The sequence below is a fragment of the Agelaius phoeniceus genome, chromosome 35 (assembly GCF_051311805.1).
Source record: "Agelaius phoeniceus isolate bAgePho1 chromosome 35, bAgePho1.hap1, whole genome shotgun sequence".
In the NCBI taxonomy this organism is placed as follows: domain Eukaryota; kingdom Metazoa; phylum Chordata; class Aves; order Passeriformes; family Icteridae; genus Agelaius; species Agelaius phoeniceus.
Window position 1 is genome coordinate 460270 of NC_135299.1, and position 15051 is coordinate 475320.

The 15051-nt window shown below is 57.7% G+C and overlaps 1 protein-coding gene across 2 annotated transcripts; it reads right to left on the reverse strand.

Moving 5' to 3' along the window:
- Positions 1-35: 35 nt before the first annotated feature.
- SLC48A1 (solute carrier family 48 member 1) lies at positions 36-13224 on the reverse strand. Of its 2 annotated transcripts, XM_077192713.1 has the most exons (4): positions 13072-13224; positions 8302-8469; positions 7001-7151; positions 36-352 (listed from the first exon to the last, which is right to left on the reverse strand). In XM_077192713.1, exons 1-3 carry the CDS (start codon positions 13208-13210, stop codon positions 7015-7017), a joined length of 444 nt encoding a protein of 147 aa, XP_077048828.1. In that variant the 5' UTR covers positions 13211-13224; the 3' UTR covers positions 36-352; positions 7001-7014. The 2 variants fall into 2 exon arrangements, with proteins under 2 accessions (XP_077048828.1, XP_054505248.1); XM_054649273.2 differs by lacking the exon at positions 36-352 and having other exon boundaries at positions 6087-7151.
- Between the last annotated feature and the right edge of the window lie 1827 nt (positions 13225-15051).

The window sequence follows — 15051 nt, forward strand, 5'->3', positions numbered from 1 at the left end:
TAAAAGAAAACAAAATTGAATTGAATTTCGCCAGGAGAAGGGTTCTGGCCGGGGGAGGGGAGGTTTGGGATCGGGGCTGGGATCCCGGAGCGAAGGGAGGAACACAATGAGCTTTGAAGTGCAGGAAGGAGCAGCCCCACACCCCAAGGGGCTTTTGTCCCCACATTTGGAGGGGTTGTGGTTTTTCCCTCAAACATTTCAATTTGTTCTTTCAGTGAGTGTTTTTTTGGGAGGATATTCATCCAAACTTCTCATGGAAAGGTCACGAGGCACCAAAGTGGTTTCAATAACTCCTCCAGCTCGCTGGGGGTTTTTCTGGTGCTGCTTTTGACACATCGGGGAAAATTTCAAGCTTTAAAGAAAAAGAAAACAACTGAGCCAAGCCCAGCTCACTTGACTCAGGGAGAAATCACCAGATGGGAGATTTGAATTCCCAATTCCCACCAATTCATGGCCCCTCTGGACACGTCCCCTCCTGGTTTCCCTCTACCCCCTCACATCCATCGCCCCCCAGGAGGATTTTGGGGGGTTTTTGGGGGAATCTCCTCCCAAGAGGATTTTGGGGGGTTTTGGGGGAATCTCCTCCCAGGGGACAAGGGGCAGGACAGCAGGAAACAGCCTCGAGTGGTGCCACCAAGGGTTTAGGTTGGATGTTGGGAAAATTCCTCGCGGGCAGGACCCTCCAGCCCAGGGCAGGGGTGGGGTCCCCATTCCTGGGGGGCTTTCAAAGTGGAGGTGGCACTTGGGGACATGGTCAGGGTGGCCTTGGCAGTGCTGGGGAAGCATTTGGTGCTCTCAGAGGGCTTTGTTTTGCTTTGTTTTGAGATTTTCTTTCCAAGCTCCTTTTCTTTGTTCCGGAGGACAAAAATAATCCCCGTTTCATCCCGCATGAAGGAAGAAAAAAAAAACCAACAAAAAGAAGAGGATAACGCTGATAAATGGGGAAGATGAAAGGGAGCTGGGAACAGCCGCTGCCCCTGCAGGCCGGGAAGCGCCTTGAGACCCGCAGGTTTTTCCAGTTACGGCGGCCCCGAGTGGAAACAGCTGCGGGGCGGCCAAAACCGCGCAGCATCCCCGCCCGTGTGGTTGCCGCGGCAACCGCGGGGAATTTGGGGCGCCGGGATCGGGCCGGGAAGGGGAACCCGCGGGGCTTTGATCCCGGCTGATGGATGGAGGCCCCGCCATCCTTTCCCCAGCACGGTGACCTCGCGCTCCTGGAAGGCGCCGGGATCTGTCAGAACGCGGAGCTGGAGGTGGAACGGGGGGCCAGGGGGTCCCGGGGGGTCCCGGGGGTTCCTGGGAGCGATCCCAGAGTTTTCCTGTGGGATGGGGTCGGGATGAGCCATGGGAGGGACCCCACGGGTGCTGCCCCCCATCCCTGGGCTGGGCCCATCCTGTTCCACTTAATTCCGACACGTGAAAGTTTCTTCTCCCTTTTCTCCCCCATCTGCTCCCATCTGGCCATCAAAGCAGCCAGGAACTGTCCTGAGCTCTCCCAGCACGGAGCTGGGAATGTTGGGAATGTTGGAAATGCTGGGATGAGCCCCTCTGAGCCCTTTCTGACCTCCAGAGCTGCCCTTGGGTCGGCACCGACCCCGAATCCTGCCCGGATCTGATGCGGATCCCTCAGGATCCTGCTGAGGAGAAAAGGTCCCCACGAGCTTCCCCCATTTCCTCCAGGTCTCTCCTCCTGCTTTGTCCCCCCGGAGCTCCCCAGGGAGGAGTCCCCAGGGGCTGGGGATGGGGACAGGAGGGACAAACAAGGATTCCCGGGAAATGGGAGCAAGGGGACTCTGCAGGCCAGGAAGGGAACAGGAAGGAGGGAGCGGGAGCTGCTGTCCTGCACCTCGGGAGCGAATCAAAACCCCTGAGAGTGTCCAAGGCCGGGTGGGATCCTCCAGCATCCAACTCCTGGGCACCTCTGGCAGCTCTGACTCCAGTTCCAGGCATCCAGAGGAGCATCCATGCCCTTTGTCTCCCCACTCTCTCCTGCACAGGATGCCCAATCCCAATAAAAATCCCAATAAAAACCCCAACAAAGCCAGAAAATTAGATAATTCTTCCTCCCTCAATGCACTGAACCTGGTTCGCTTTAAAGGGAATTGGATTTGGGAAAATCTGTGTGGTTTGTGTGCAGAGAGCTGGGGCAGATCCAGAAAAAATCTCAAAAACTCCATCCTGCCCTCGGCCTGCCCCACGCTGAGCCACAGGATCCTCCGGTGGAGCATCAGCTCAGGAATTTGTGGGAATCAGCACCCGCTCAAGAATTTGTGGGAAAGAGGAGTCCAGGAGTGCCCTTAGCAACCAGACAAACATTTGTGGGGGTTCTGTTCCATCCTGGAGGGAAAAACCCTCTGGAAAAATCCAGGAATGGCAGTGTTGGGAGGGCAGGGGGTGAATTTGCCCCAGGGGTCCCTTCCCAGAAGATCTTCCCCATGGAGCAGACCCTGGATGCTGCTCCCACACAAACTCATCCCTCATGCTCCTGCTCACGGCAAACCTGACCAGAATTTGGGGTTGGGAACTGGGAGGAAGCAAAAATGGGAACAAAATTTGGGGGTTTTTTATCCCGGGGGCAACCAGAGCTGGGTCCCATCCAGGGGAAGAGGGAGACACTGGAGAACCTGCAGTAAATCCCAGTTTTCCTTGGGATGTTATCCAAGAGAAGCAGAGCCTGTGAGCGGGATGGGGATGTGGAGAGGAGGGATGGGTGGAGGGATGGAGGGATGGGTGGATGGATGGATGGATGGATGGATGGATGGATGGATGGATGGATGGATGGATGGATGGAGGGGTGGAAGGATTCATGGATGGATGGATGGATGGAGGGGTGGAAGGATTCATGGATGGATGGATAGATGGATCCATAGATTCCACGGATGGATCCATGGAGGGATGGAACCACATCCCAGAGGAACGCTGAATTATTTCTGTGGGAGCAGCTCTGAGATCCCTCAGAGCTGCCTCCAGTTCCTGCCTCTCTGCTGGGCCAAACTGGAGCCCAAAGGGGGCTCAGAAAAGCCCCTGGAGCTGCAAACCACGCCCAGAGCCAGTGCCCATGGATGTCCCCAGCCCCTCAGACCATCCAGGGTGGGGGTTCCTGGCAGGAGCAGGGAAAGGACCCCACTGTCCCGGAGCTCTCCCCATCCCAGAGCCGCCCCCACCCCCTCGCAGCCCCGCAGCACATCTGGGACACCCCTGGAGCCTTCAAAGCCGTGTCTGGGGAGAGACGAAAGGCCCGGCTCAACTCCTGGCCGGAGATGAAAGGAAAGCTCTCCCTCGGCGGCTGGAACGAGTTCGCGGTGCTCCGGAGCGGGGCTGCAGGGGCCCATTTCCTGCCCGCCTTTCCAGAGGGACTCCGCAGCACATTCCCGGGGTGGCCAAGCCCGAGAGGGCTCCGGGCTCCCCGAGGGGCTCCCGGGATGCATCCCTCATCTGGGGGGCACGAGGGGCAGTGGGACAGGGAGGGAAAAGCTCCTCCAGGACCAGCCCGGGGCGGGGGAGCGGCTGCCGGGCGGATGCGAGCGACAGATTTTCCTCATTTCGTCCCAGGAAATTCTATTCCGATTAAAAGGCGTTTGATCTGCGCGGAGCGGGCGGGGGGAGGCCGGGCTGGGGTTGGGTTTCTCTGCCATTGTTGGGCTTTATGGGGGTTTGTGAAGCGGCTCAAAGCTCCCAGGATTTCGCGGCTGCAGGATGTGGAGTTGAATTTTGGGGTTTGTGAAAAGGTGGAGGAGGAAGGGATGGAGCCATGAGCGTCCCAGGGCTCCTCCTCTGCCGGTTTTCCAAAGGGTTGATCCCTCTCCATCAGGGAAGGGGAATCCTGCAGCTCCTCACCCCCTCCATCACCAGGAATTAAAGGAATAGAAGGGTTCTTCCCAGGCTGCAGAAATGTCCCAGTGTCCTGGGGACTTGGGGGTTCTCAGGGGGACCACGGGGTCTTGTGGAATTTGGGAAGGAGTGAAGGGAAGCAGGGACCCTTCCTTGGGAAGTGGTTCCAGCCCAGCTCCAGGCTGGGAAAGAGCAGAGGGATCCCCAGAGGGGTCAGGACCCCACGATGACCCCTTTGCCTTGGCCCCTTTGGGCTCTCCACAAACCCCAAACCCCATCCTGAAGGCTCTTCCCAGCTATCCCAGCCTGGGGATTTTCAGCCTCCTCATTAAGCACTGGGCCCATATTGAATCGTTTTATCCCTTTGGTTGCTCTCCAAGCTGAGAATTGTCCTAAAAATAACCATTCCCAGTTCTGTGTGTGATGTTCCCCCCCCTTCTCCCAGCCCCTGGCTCCGTCCCAGCTCCCCCAGCTCCGGTGAGTTCATCCCGACACCAAAACTGCTCCGCTGGGGATCTCTAATCCCAGAGCTGCTCTCACCCAAAGCCCGGCTGGAGCACGAGGATTCCCTCGGCAATGGCAGCAGACTGGGCTCGTGTCCGAGCGTCCGGCGGTCTCCCAGCTGGACACAGCCCTGGGAGCCAGGACACTCCTTTGGGATTCCTGGCTCCAGCCCCAAGCTCCTCCTCAGGGACTCTTCCAGATCCCCAGGATGCCATGAGTGAGGTGGAATTTGGGGGATTTTCTGATTTTTCCCAGCTGGGGAACAAAGGGCAAATCCAGGCTGAGCCAGCGCCGTGTCCAGGGAGCAGGGACACCACGTGTGGTGACATCCCCGTCCTGGAAGGTTTGGGACACACTCCTGCCTGTGCCTGTGCACTTCACCCTTCTAGCTCCAATGCCCAGGGAATGCTACAGACTTTCAGGGGAAGGATTCCCTGGGAACAGCAACCTGCAGGTCCCTCTAGGTCTGTCCCCAAGCCCAGCCTGTCCCCAAGGCCAGCACCACCCTCTGGAAGGCCCAGGACCCCTCTGCTGCAGCCCCAGAGCCACTCTGGGGACACCCAGCCAGGACTGGTGTCCCTGCACACGAGGACAGTGTCCCCAGCACCTTCCTTCCCCTAAAGCCACCTGGAGGGTCCCCAGCCCCACGAGGCTCATCCGGAGCCTTTGAGGCGCCGCTTCCGCCCTCGCCACATCTTGAGAGCAGATTGGGAAAATGCAAAAAACCTGTGCTTCCCCTCTGGGTGCCTTTGAATCCCTCCACGGGCAGGAAAAGTGGGACTGGAGCCACTGCTGGACCTTGGGAGGTGCTGAGACCCCCCCAGTGGGTCCCAGTGGGAGCCGCAAGGGCTCCCCATGACCCTAAATACCCCCCCAAAATCCAGCAGAGGCTCCCCAGTTCCTGAAGATTCCTCAGGCTGCCCAGCACTAGGGAGTGAGGAATGCTGCAAAGGGAAAAATGGGCAATTCCATGAAAAATGGGGCTGGGAAAGGCTGGTGCAGGCAGAGAATGGGGTGGGGTGGCTGGGACTTTGTGAGAGCTGTGGGGAGAGAAGGGGTCAGGGCGAGGGGATGGGTTTGAGTCTCCTGGGAAGTTTTTGGAGCCACCAGGGCCTCTGTCCTCCCCTGTCCCAGTGCCAGGGGACGGGAATTCCAGCTGGGATCCTTCCCTCACCCCAGGGCTGGGTCCTCGTGGGGACTTGGGTCACCCCTGCAGGGCCACGCTGAGCTCCTTGGTGGCCCCCGGGCACAGGGATGTCACTGTTTTGGGGATGTCCCCGGTTTTGGGGTGTCCCAGGTGGTTTTGGGGTGTCCCAGGTGGTTTTGGGGTCTCGTTCGCCCCCCCCAGCCCGGGCTATGCCACTGCAGCCCTCTGGCGGCTCCTGCGGGCCCTGCACCCGGTGTCCCCAGGGTGTCCCCAATGTGTCCCCTCCCCTGGACCCCACTCCGTGGTCAGTGATGGGATTGGGATGGGACTGGGAATGGAAACTCACTCGGGGCTGGCCCCAAAGCCCCCCTGACGCCCCCCTGCCCCTCACCCGTTTCCAAAGAAAAGGGATGGAATCATCAGCACTTCCCCAAAACTCCCTTTGGGATGAAATCCCCAAGTCCCAAGGGATTTGTGAGGGGAAAATCCACCTCAGACTCCCTGTGGATGAGGAAGTGAGGGGTTGAACACTCCCCATCACCCCAAAAGGGGCCATTCCCACCCGTCCTTCCCAGGATCCCAGGGAACTCCAGTGCAGCCAGGCTGGTGAGGGAGGGCTGTATTTGTGGTGGCACACGGTGACAGCAAGGGTGGCACCGAGCCCGGCACCCCCGAGGTGCAAACCAGGAGGAATCCATGTAAAAATAGAGGGAATATTTACACACAGCATCCTTTAAAAAGCTGGGATGTGGGGTGGGAACTCCAGGGCTAGAACACGGCCCAGGGCTGGGTTTAGGGACTCCAGCACGTCACAGCCTCACCCCAAAGCTGCTCCTCAATCCCTGGGGCCACCTGAGCAGCCTCTGTCCCCTCCCCTCTCCTCCTGCTTCCACAAAAACATTTTTTCCTTATTTTTTTCCCCAGGAATCCTCTCCCTGAGGCTCAGGCAGGTCAAACCTTGGCCCTGTGCCCCTTTCCCCCCAGACACCTTTTCCCTACACCTGCTGCTGCAACTTCAAGCATTAAATACAGCATTTATGGTTAAACATGGGACCCCCATTCCTTTTGAAAACCAGCCTGGGGAGCAGCCAGGGGCAGCATTCCCATCCCTGGGACCTTTGGGATGAGCTTTGGGATGAGCTTTGCTCTGCAGGCGCAGCATTCCGAGCCCTGGGAGCTTTGGGATGAGCTTTGCTCCTCTGCTGCCCCCAAACCCCAAAAGGGTTTCTGTTCTGTTCTGTTCTGTTCTGGACAGGCAGAACCTGGCTGGGAGCTCAGCTGGGCCCTTCCCACGGAGCAGAGAGGTGACACAGGAGCAGGGCAGTGACAAAGGTGGGGACCGCCACCCCTTTGACAGCACGTGGTGCACAGGGAGCCCTTCCCTTCCCCTCCCTTCCCTCCTCCCAGAACGAGCAGCGATGAGTGAGGAAAAGCCAGCAGGAAAAGCCCTCTGTTCTGTTGGGACAGACAGACTGACAGACTGACAGACAGACAGTGTCTGTGCCCACGCCTCTCACACCTTGCCCGGGCGCTCAGAAGTCGCTGAGGATGCTGATGTCGGCGAACTCGGCGCGGTACCGGTGCGAGTAGAGGCTGAGCAGCAGCGCCCACTTGAGCGCCATGAAGCTCCACACACAGGACAGGTAATAGCTCTTGGGGTCAGTCAGGGCTGTGGGGGCAGAAAAAGGGGATTTGGGGGGGATTCGGGGGGAATTCCAGCCCCTGGAAGCTCTGCACAACCCCGGTGCTCCCTGGAATTCCACTGGAATGGGATCATTTCTACGGCTCTGCCAGCCCCACCCCGAACTCGCCTGGTTTGGGGATGGGATTTGTGGGGATTCCTGGGTTTGTGGGGATTCCTGGATTTGTGGAGATTCCTGGGATTTGTGGGGATTCCTGGATTTGTGGGGATTCCTGGGATTTGTGGGAATTCCTGGATTTTGGGGATTCTTGGATTACGGGGGTTCTGGGATTTGTAGGAATTTCTGAATTTGTGGGGATTCCTGAATCATGGGAATTCCTGAATTTGTGGGGATTCCTGGATTTGTTGGAATTCCTGAACTTTTGGGCATTCCTGTATCGTGGGGCTCCCGCATCATGGGAATTCTTGGATCATGGGGGTACCTGGATCGTGGGAATCCCTAGATTTCCCTAAAAATTGTGGGGCCAAGACTTTCCCTAAAACCCCCAATTTTCTCCCCAGTTTTCCAAGAAAGGCGGGGATGGCAAACATTTGGTTTTCCTTCCAAATCTGTATTTTTAAGGATTCCACACGTGGATTTTCATCCCCTTGCAGCAGGAAAACTCCACGGGGAGTTTCTTTAGGCTGAGCCAAGGGAAGTTTTTGGGGTTGTGACCCCACACAGCTTCTCCACCCCTCCCAGGACAAACCCCGTGGGGCTTCTGAGCAAACAACAAACACAGAAAACCTCCAGGAAAACAACCCCCAAACGTTCTCCAAAGTCTGGGGCCAAGGAAATCACGGCAGGGATTTGGGGCCATTCCTTGGGGAACCTTCAGGGGTTTGGAGCTGGGAATGCTGAGTCAGGGCTTGGAGCTGCTCCAAGAGGGATGGACTCAACCTTTGTCATGGAAATGAGGAAATTCCCAGGTTTTTTTGAGGGGTTTTGTCATGGAAATGAGGAAATTCCCAGGTTTTTCTGGGGGCTTTGTCATGGAAATGAGGCGATTCCAGGTTTTTTGGATGTCACAGCGAGGCAGGGAAATGCGGTGACATCCCTGCAGGCTGTCCCCAAAGGAGGAGGTGGCAGGAGCACCCCCAGGCCTCCCCAGTATTCCCAGTCCCTCCCAGTACTCACACTGGTGCTGGGTGATGGCCAGGGCCAGGAAGGCACAGAAGCCCAGCCCGGAGAGGGCAGAGAAGAGGATCCCGACGGAGAGGAAGAACCTCAGCCCTTTTAACCAGGTCCTCCAGTAATCCTGCAGGTACATCACATGCGTGATTAGGGCCCAGAGCGCCAGCACACCTGTCCAGGTGACAGCAGGGACATCAGAATGGTACCATGGACAGGTAAAACACAGCCCAACCCTCCCAGAACAGCTGGGAACAGCAGCACACCTGTCCAGGTGACAGCAGGGACATCAGAATGGTACCTATGGACAGGTAAAACACAGCCCAACCCTCCCAGAGCACCTGGGAACAGCAGCACACCTGTCCAGGTGACAGCAGGGACATCAGAATGGTACCTATGGCCAGGTAAAACACAGCCCAACCCTCCCAGAACAGCTGGGAACAGCAGCACACCTGCCCAGGTGACAGCAGGGACATCAGAACAGCTCCTCCTGCCCAACCCCTCCCTGCAGCTGCCAGGCCCTGCTGCCCCCCCTGCCCACATTCCTGCTCAGGACAGGCTGGGTTCCCACCCTGGGAGCCCCATGGGACACCCCCTGACCAATCCCCCCGTGCTGGGGGTCCCCAGGCTGGCAGGAGGGATTTGGGAGCGGGCAGATCCCGTGGCCAGAACTGCAGAGTCATCGCACCCCAAACTGTGCCAGGGTCTGGTGACAGAGCTGAGGCCTCGAGTTCCCCAAAATCCGCCTCCCCCACTTCCTGCTGCCCCGGGTTCCAGCGCCTTTGAGGCACATTTCAGACAGAAATGGGGAACTTGGGGTTTGGAGTCAGCAAAAAGCTGCTCCCTGCTGAGCCTGCCCGGATGACGCAGCAGAACTGCCCTGAATGCTGAGTCAAGGTTTGCTGCTCCCACCCGACATCGACACCGACACCGACACCGACACCGACACCGACATCGACACCAACATCAACATCAACATCGACATCAACATCAACATCGACATCGACATCAACATCGACATCAACATCAACATCAACATCAACATCGACATCAACATCGACACCGACACCGACACCGACACCGACATCAACATCGACATCGACATTGACATCAACATCAACATCGACATCGACATCAACATCGACATCGACATCGACATCGCTGCCCCAGCTCCGGGGGGAGAGCAGCACCAGAGCCCCTCGAGCTCCCCTGACCCCGACCCAAACCCTGACCCAAACCTGATCCAATTCCAAACCAAATCCTGATCCAATCCCTGACCCAAACCCTGATTCAATTCCAGTCCAAACCCTGACCCAAACTCTGATCCAAACCTGATCCCAACCCTAACCCAAGCCCCAGTCTAAACCCTGACCCAAACCCTGACCTAAACCCCAATCCAAACCCTGATCCAAACCCCGATCCAAGCCCAATCCAAGCCCTGATCCAAGCCCAATCCAAACCCCGATCCAAGCCCTGATCCAAGCCCAATCCAAGCCCTGATCCAAGCCCAATCCAAACCCTGATCCAAGCCCTGATCCAAGCCCAATCCAAGCCCTGATCCAAGCCCAATCCAGGCCCTGATCCAAGCCCAATCCAAACCCCAATCCAAGCCCACTCCAAGCCCTGGCCCAGCTCTCCAGAGGCAGCTCTGGGCCAAAGCACCACCTGAAGAACTCAGGGTTTGAAACCCTTTTGACTGGGAAATGAAATACAAGTTGTGGCTTCTGAAAGCTTGGGGTGTCTGCCTGCAGGAGCTGCAGGTTCAGAGCTCAGGGACTGCCCCAAATCCAGCCCTCCTGCCCTAAAGCTCCTTGTCCCTAAAGCCTGAGCCAGGGCACAAAACCCCAGAGCAGCAGCAGAGCCTGGACAGCTCCAGTCCCGCCCAAACCCCTCCATAAAAACACAAATCCCCGTGGATTTACCCCAAACCCAGGGCCCTGGAGCAGGAGCTGCTCCATCAGACACAACCCAGGGATTTCCAGCAGGGAATGAGACCCAAATTATCCCAGGATTCAAAAAAAGGGAAAACAGCCCCAAGGAGAGAGGAGCTGGCAGGCACCAGGGCAAGATCAATTCCTGGGTAAAACACAAAAACCTCCCAGCACCCTTGGAAGGAGCTGAAATAAACCCCAGGAGTTCAAAGCAGGGCTGGGGAACGATTCTCCCCCACCAGAGCCAAATATTTGGATAAAATTTGGGCTGTTTGAGCTCAAGGGAAATGAATTTTCCCTCTCTGCAAACATCCAAACAAAAACTGGGACAAACACAAGGTTTTGTCAGCCTCCTGCTCCTCCTGGAGGGATTCCTCAATCCCAGAGGAGTTTTTTTGGGAATGTTCCACGTGTCACACATGGAAATCCTGGGGAAAACAACAAATCTGCAGCAGAGGCCAAAAAAAAAAATAATCCTCAAAACAAACACAAAAATTTCAGATTTATTCCACAAGGAGCCCCCTGCCTCCAGCATTCCTGCAAGGAGCATCCTGATCCCTGCTCCAAACGTGTGGTGGTGGCAAAGAAAATGAGGGTAAAAATGAAAAGTAACATTAAAAACCCCTGAAAATGGGGACCAATTCCAACAGTGGGGGTTTTTTTTCTGTATGTTTACAAAGCCTTGAGTCCTTTTCCAGCTAAACAATCCCCTTTTATCCACTCCAGCTGCAGCATCAGCTGGAAGGAGCTGAAATCCCCACTCCAACAGGAGCTGGAGCTTTGCCGAGTGAAATTTTGCCATTTCCACGTTTGCCAAACTTTTGCCTCTCCTGGGGGAACCCGGGAGCCTCAGCTGGGTTTGGAACAGGTCAAAAATGGGGGGGATTTCCCTGCCAAAACTGCTGGGGCTCCACGCTGAGATATTTTAGGAAAACAGCCCTGGGAGGAGAGGAACCTTTGGAATATTCTGGGGTTGTACCAGACCCCGTGCTCAGCTCCCATTCCTTCCATTTCTCAGGGTGTTTTTATGATTCTCCAAGAGCCTCCCAAGCCCCTGTGACAGGGTGGAAATGGAATTAAGTCCCTGGGACATAAGGGGTTTCATTCCATTAACTCCAGCCCCAGCACTGTTTTCCCTCCATGGCACTTCAGACTCGGATCAAGTTTTGACTGTAAATAACAGAGAATTAGTGAAATTTAGGGCTAATTCCCAAGCAGGAAAGGTTCTCTGGGAGATAAGGGAAATATCAACAAAGTGATTGCAGAGACAAAGCTGGAGATCCGTCAGAACCAGGAGGAATTCTCCCAGCCAGGAAGCCTGTGGATAAACATCCTCAAACACAGATCCAAAGGCACAGCAGAGGCATTAAAAAATGAGATAAACATGGACCAACAGGCAGAGCCTGGCTTAATCAGGGCACTTTGAGGAGGACCTGCAAATTCCGCTGTCAAAATTCCACTCTAAAAATGCCACTGTCAAAATTCCTCCCTGAGCAAAAACACAGCAGAAAATACCTCCTTCATTTGCTCTTTCTCCTGCATTTCTGGTTCAAGATCCCCCCCCCAGTTTTGTGCCACCCAGCAAAGCAAAGTGTGGGAATTCTCTGCTGAATCCCAGCTCCAGCTGGAATGAAAAGCTTTTTTTCTTTTTTTTTTTCTTTTTTTTTTCTTTTGAGGGAGAGGAAGCAGAGACAAGCCCAGCCATGCACCTCGCCCCTGGATCCTTTCTAAATTTTAACTTCACTTTCTACTGTTCGTCTGGCAGGAATTCAGCCAGGGAAGCCCTGGAGCTGCAGGACTCTGTCCTGCTCCACCCCAGTCATTAACCCAGAGCCACAAACCCCCCAAACCTCCCAGATTTCTGGGCACATCAGGCGCAGTTTCACCCCCTGAAACCCAAACCCCTCTTCCCGAGGGTCTGCTCCCAGCATTTGGGGAAATCGGGAGGATTTCTTTGCTTCCCTGAAAACTTCAGCCCCAAGGAAGGGGCTCCTCGGCCCCACTGGTGTCCTGACACCCCCTCAAATGTCCCCTCAGCCCTGAGATCCCCCCTCAAACCCTCAAACCTCCCCTCAGCCATGGGGAAGGGGCTCCTTGGCCCCACCATGGCCCTCACAGCCCCCTCAGTCATGGAGAATGGGCTCCTCCTCAGTCCCCCTCAGCCCTCAAACCCCTCACGGCTGAGGAAGGGGCTCCTCTCACCCCTCACAGACCCCTCATGGGCTCCTCACATCCCTCATTCCCCTCATGGGCTCCTCACATCCTTCACTCCCCTCATGGCTGAGAAATGGGCTCCTCACATCCATCATTCCCCTCATGGCTGAGAAATGGGCTCCTCACATCCATCATTCCCCTCATGGCTAAAGAAGGGGCTCCTCTCACCCCTCACAGACCCCTCATGGCTGAGGAAGGGGCTCCTCACATCCCTCATCGCTGAGGAAGGGGCTCCTCTCACCCCTCACAGACCCCTCATGGGCTCCTCACATCCCTCACTCCCCTCATGGCTGAGGAAGGGGCTCCTCACTCCCGTCACAGCCCCCTCAGCCATGGGGAAGGGGCTCCTCACATCCTCTCAGTCCTCACAGTCCCCTCATGGCTCCTCGGCCCCACGGCCGCCCTGACCCGGTCCCTCCCTCACGCCGATCCCGCTCAGCCCTCCCGGCCGGGCCCGGTGCCCGCTCGTCCCCCGGGGCCGTACCCCAGAGCCCTCCCGGCCCGGTGTCACCTCGCCCCCCGGTGCCGTACCCGAGAGCCCTCCCGGCCCGGTGCCCGGTGCCCCCCGGTGCCGTACCCCAGAGCCCTCCCGGCCCGGTGCCCGGTGCCCCCTCGCCCCCCGGTGCCGTACCCGAGAGCCCGCCGGCCGCAGCCGTGCCGGGCTGGCGCAGCGCGGGCACCACGCTCCAGGCGCAGAAGGCCGAGAGGCCGCTCAGGGCGCCGAAGGACGCGTAGGCGACACGGAGCGCCAGGGCCCCGTTCAGCGCCATGGCGGCCTCGGCGCGGCCCGCCCACGGCACCGGGACACGCCCCGGGAACGGCGACGGCACCGGGACACGCCTCGGGACACGGCACCGGGACACGCCCCGGGACACGGGACTCGGGGAAGGGACGCGGGAACGGGATCGGGACACGCCCCGGGAGGGGGGACAGGACACGGGACACGGCACCGGGACACGCCCCGGGACACGGGACTCGGGGACGGGAAGCGGGAACGGGATCGGGACACGCCCCGGGAACGGGACAGTCCCTGGGACACGGTACCGGGACACGGCACCTTCCACCGGGACCTGGACACGCCCACAGACACCGGGACACGCCCACAGACACCGGGACACGCCCACATTACCGGACATGCCCACATTACCGGGACACGCCCCCGCCCCGTCCCAGCGCGCCCCCTGGCGGGCGGGAGGACCGAGGAAGGGACACGAAGGGACGCGGACACCCCGGGGGGGACACGGGAGGGACACGGGGGCGTGGGGACACCGCGATCCCGCGGGACGCAGCTGGAGGACACGGGCGGCACCGGCAGGTGGGGAGCGTGTGGCGCTGGGGACAGCTCCGAGCGGCTTTCGCTTCCCCCCGGCCCATCCTGTGGGATTGCGGTCTGGGGACACCTCATCAAAATCCTCGAAGACTCTCTGGGGCTTTTCCGTTCCCTTTTCTCCCTTCCCCTTTTTATTTGTTTATTTTTTTTTAAAACATTCTTCCCCTTTCTGAGCCCTTGGCTGGGTCCGGCTCTGCTTCATCCGCGGGGGCAGAAATTTCCAGTGAGGACTGGGGTGAAAATGGGATTTTCCCATCATTAATTAATTGTCCTGCGAGCGCCACGGGGACAGAAATTCGGCTTTTCCCGAATTTCCCGGTTCAGCCTCCCCCAAGAGGATCTTTGGGAGCGGGGAAGCTCGGCTGGGCTGCTCTAGGTGGCAGCAGCCTCCTTCCCTTTCCCGAGCCATTCCCCGCTCTTCATCCACCTCCCCACCCCTCCTCCTCCTCGTCCTCCATCTCCCTTCCCCCCTCTCCATCCATCCCTGGGTGTCTCCCCCTGGAATTCGGGTTTTGGGGGTGTTGGACAGGGCTTGGAGCGCCCTGGGACGGGGGAATTGTCCCTGTCCTTGGAACGGGACAAGGTTCCTGTTGCTCCACCCAGCCCGCAGCTCCCACCCTGCTGAGGGACCCAAAATTCCACCCAGTTTGACCCAAAATTTCCCCCCAATATGACCCAAAACTCCACCCAGTTTGACCCAAAATTCCCCCCCCAATATGACCCAAAATTCCCCTCCATTTTTACCTAAAATTCCCCCCAACTTGACGCGAAATTCCCCCCCAATTTGACCTAAAATTCCACCCAGTTTGGCCCAAAATTTCGCCCCAATTTGACCAAATATTCCCCTCCCATTGGACCCAAAACCCAGTGAAATCCCAAAACCCCAGTGACATCCCTAAAACCCAGTGACACCCCAAAAACCCCAATGACACCCCAAAATCCCAGTGACACCCCAAAAACCCCCTGAAATCCCAAAAACCCCGTGACACCCTAAGACACAGTGACACTCCAAAACCCTGTGAAACCCCAAAACCCCCATGAAAACCCCAAAACCCCCATGAAAACCCCAAAACCCCGGCTGTCCTTGCCCAAGGACTCGCAGCTCCCGCCCCGCCGTGGGATTTTGAGCGTAAAAACCTCGAGAGCAGCGAAGCAAAAATTCCATTTCCTGCTGCGGCTGCAGGAATGCGGGAGCGGAACGAGCGGCGTCAGCAGCGCCAGGTGAGATCAGAGATCGGCTCCTCCTCGCCCCGTTCTCCCTCTCACGCCCAATTCCCCCCG

Excerpts from the sequence above, each read along its gene's own strand:
- SLC48A1 (XM_077192713.1), bottom strand. The coding sequence starts at position 13,210 with ATGGCGCTGAACGGGGCCCTGGCGCTCCGTGTCGCCTACGCGTCCTTC. Across the intron at positions 8,470-13,071 it reads TGCGGCCGGCGGGCTCTCGG|GTGTGCTGGCGCTCTGGGCC; the intron begins GTACGGCACCGG and ends TCACCTGGACAG. Across the intron at positions 7,152-8,301 it reads GGCCATCACCCAGCACCAGT|CCCTGACTGACCCCAAGAGC; the intron begins GTGAGTACTGGG and ends CTGCCCCCACAG.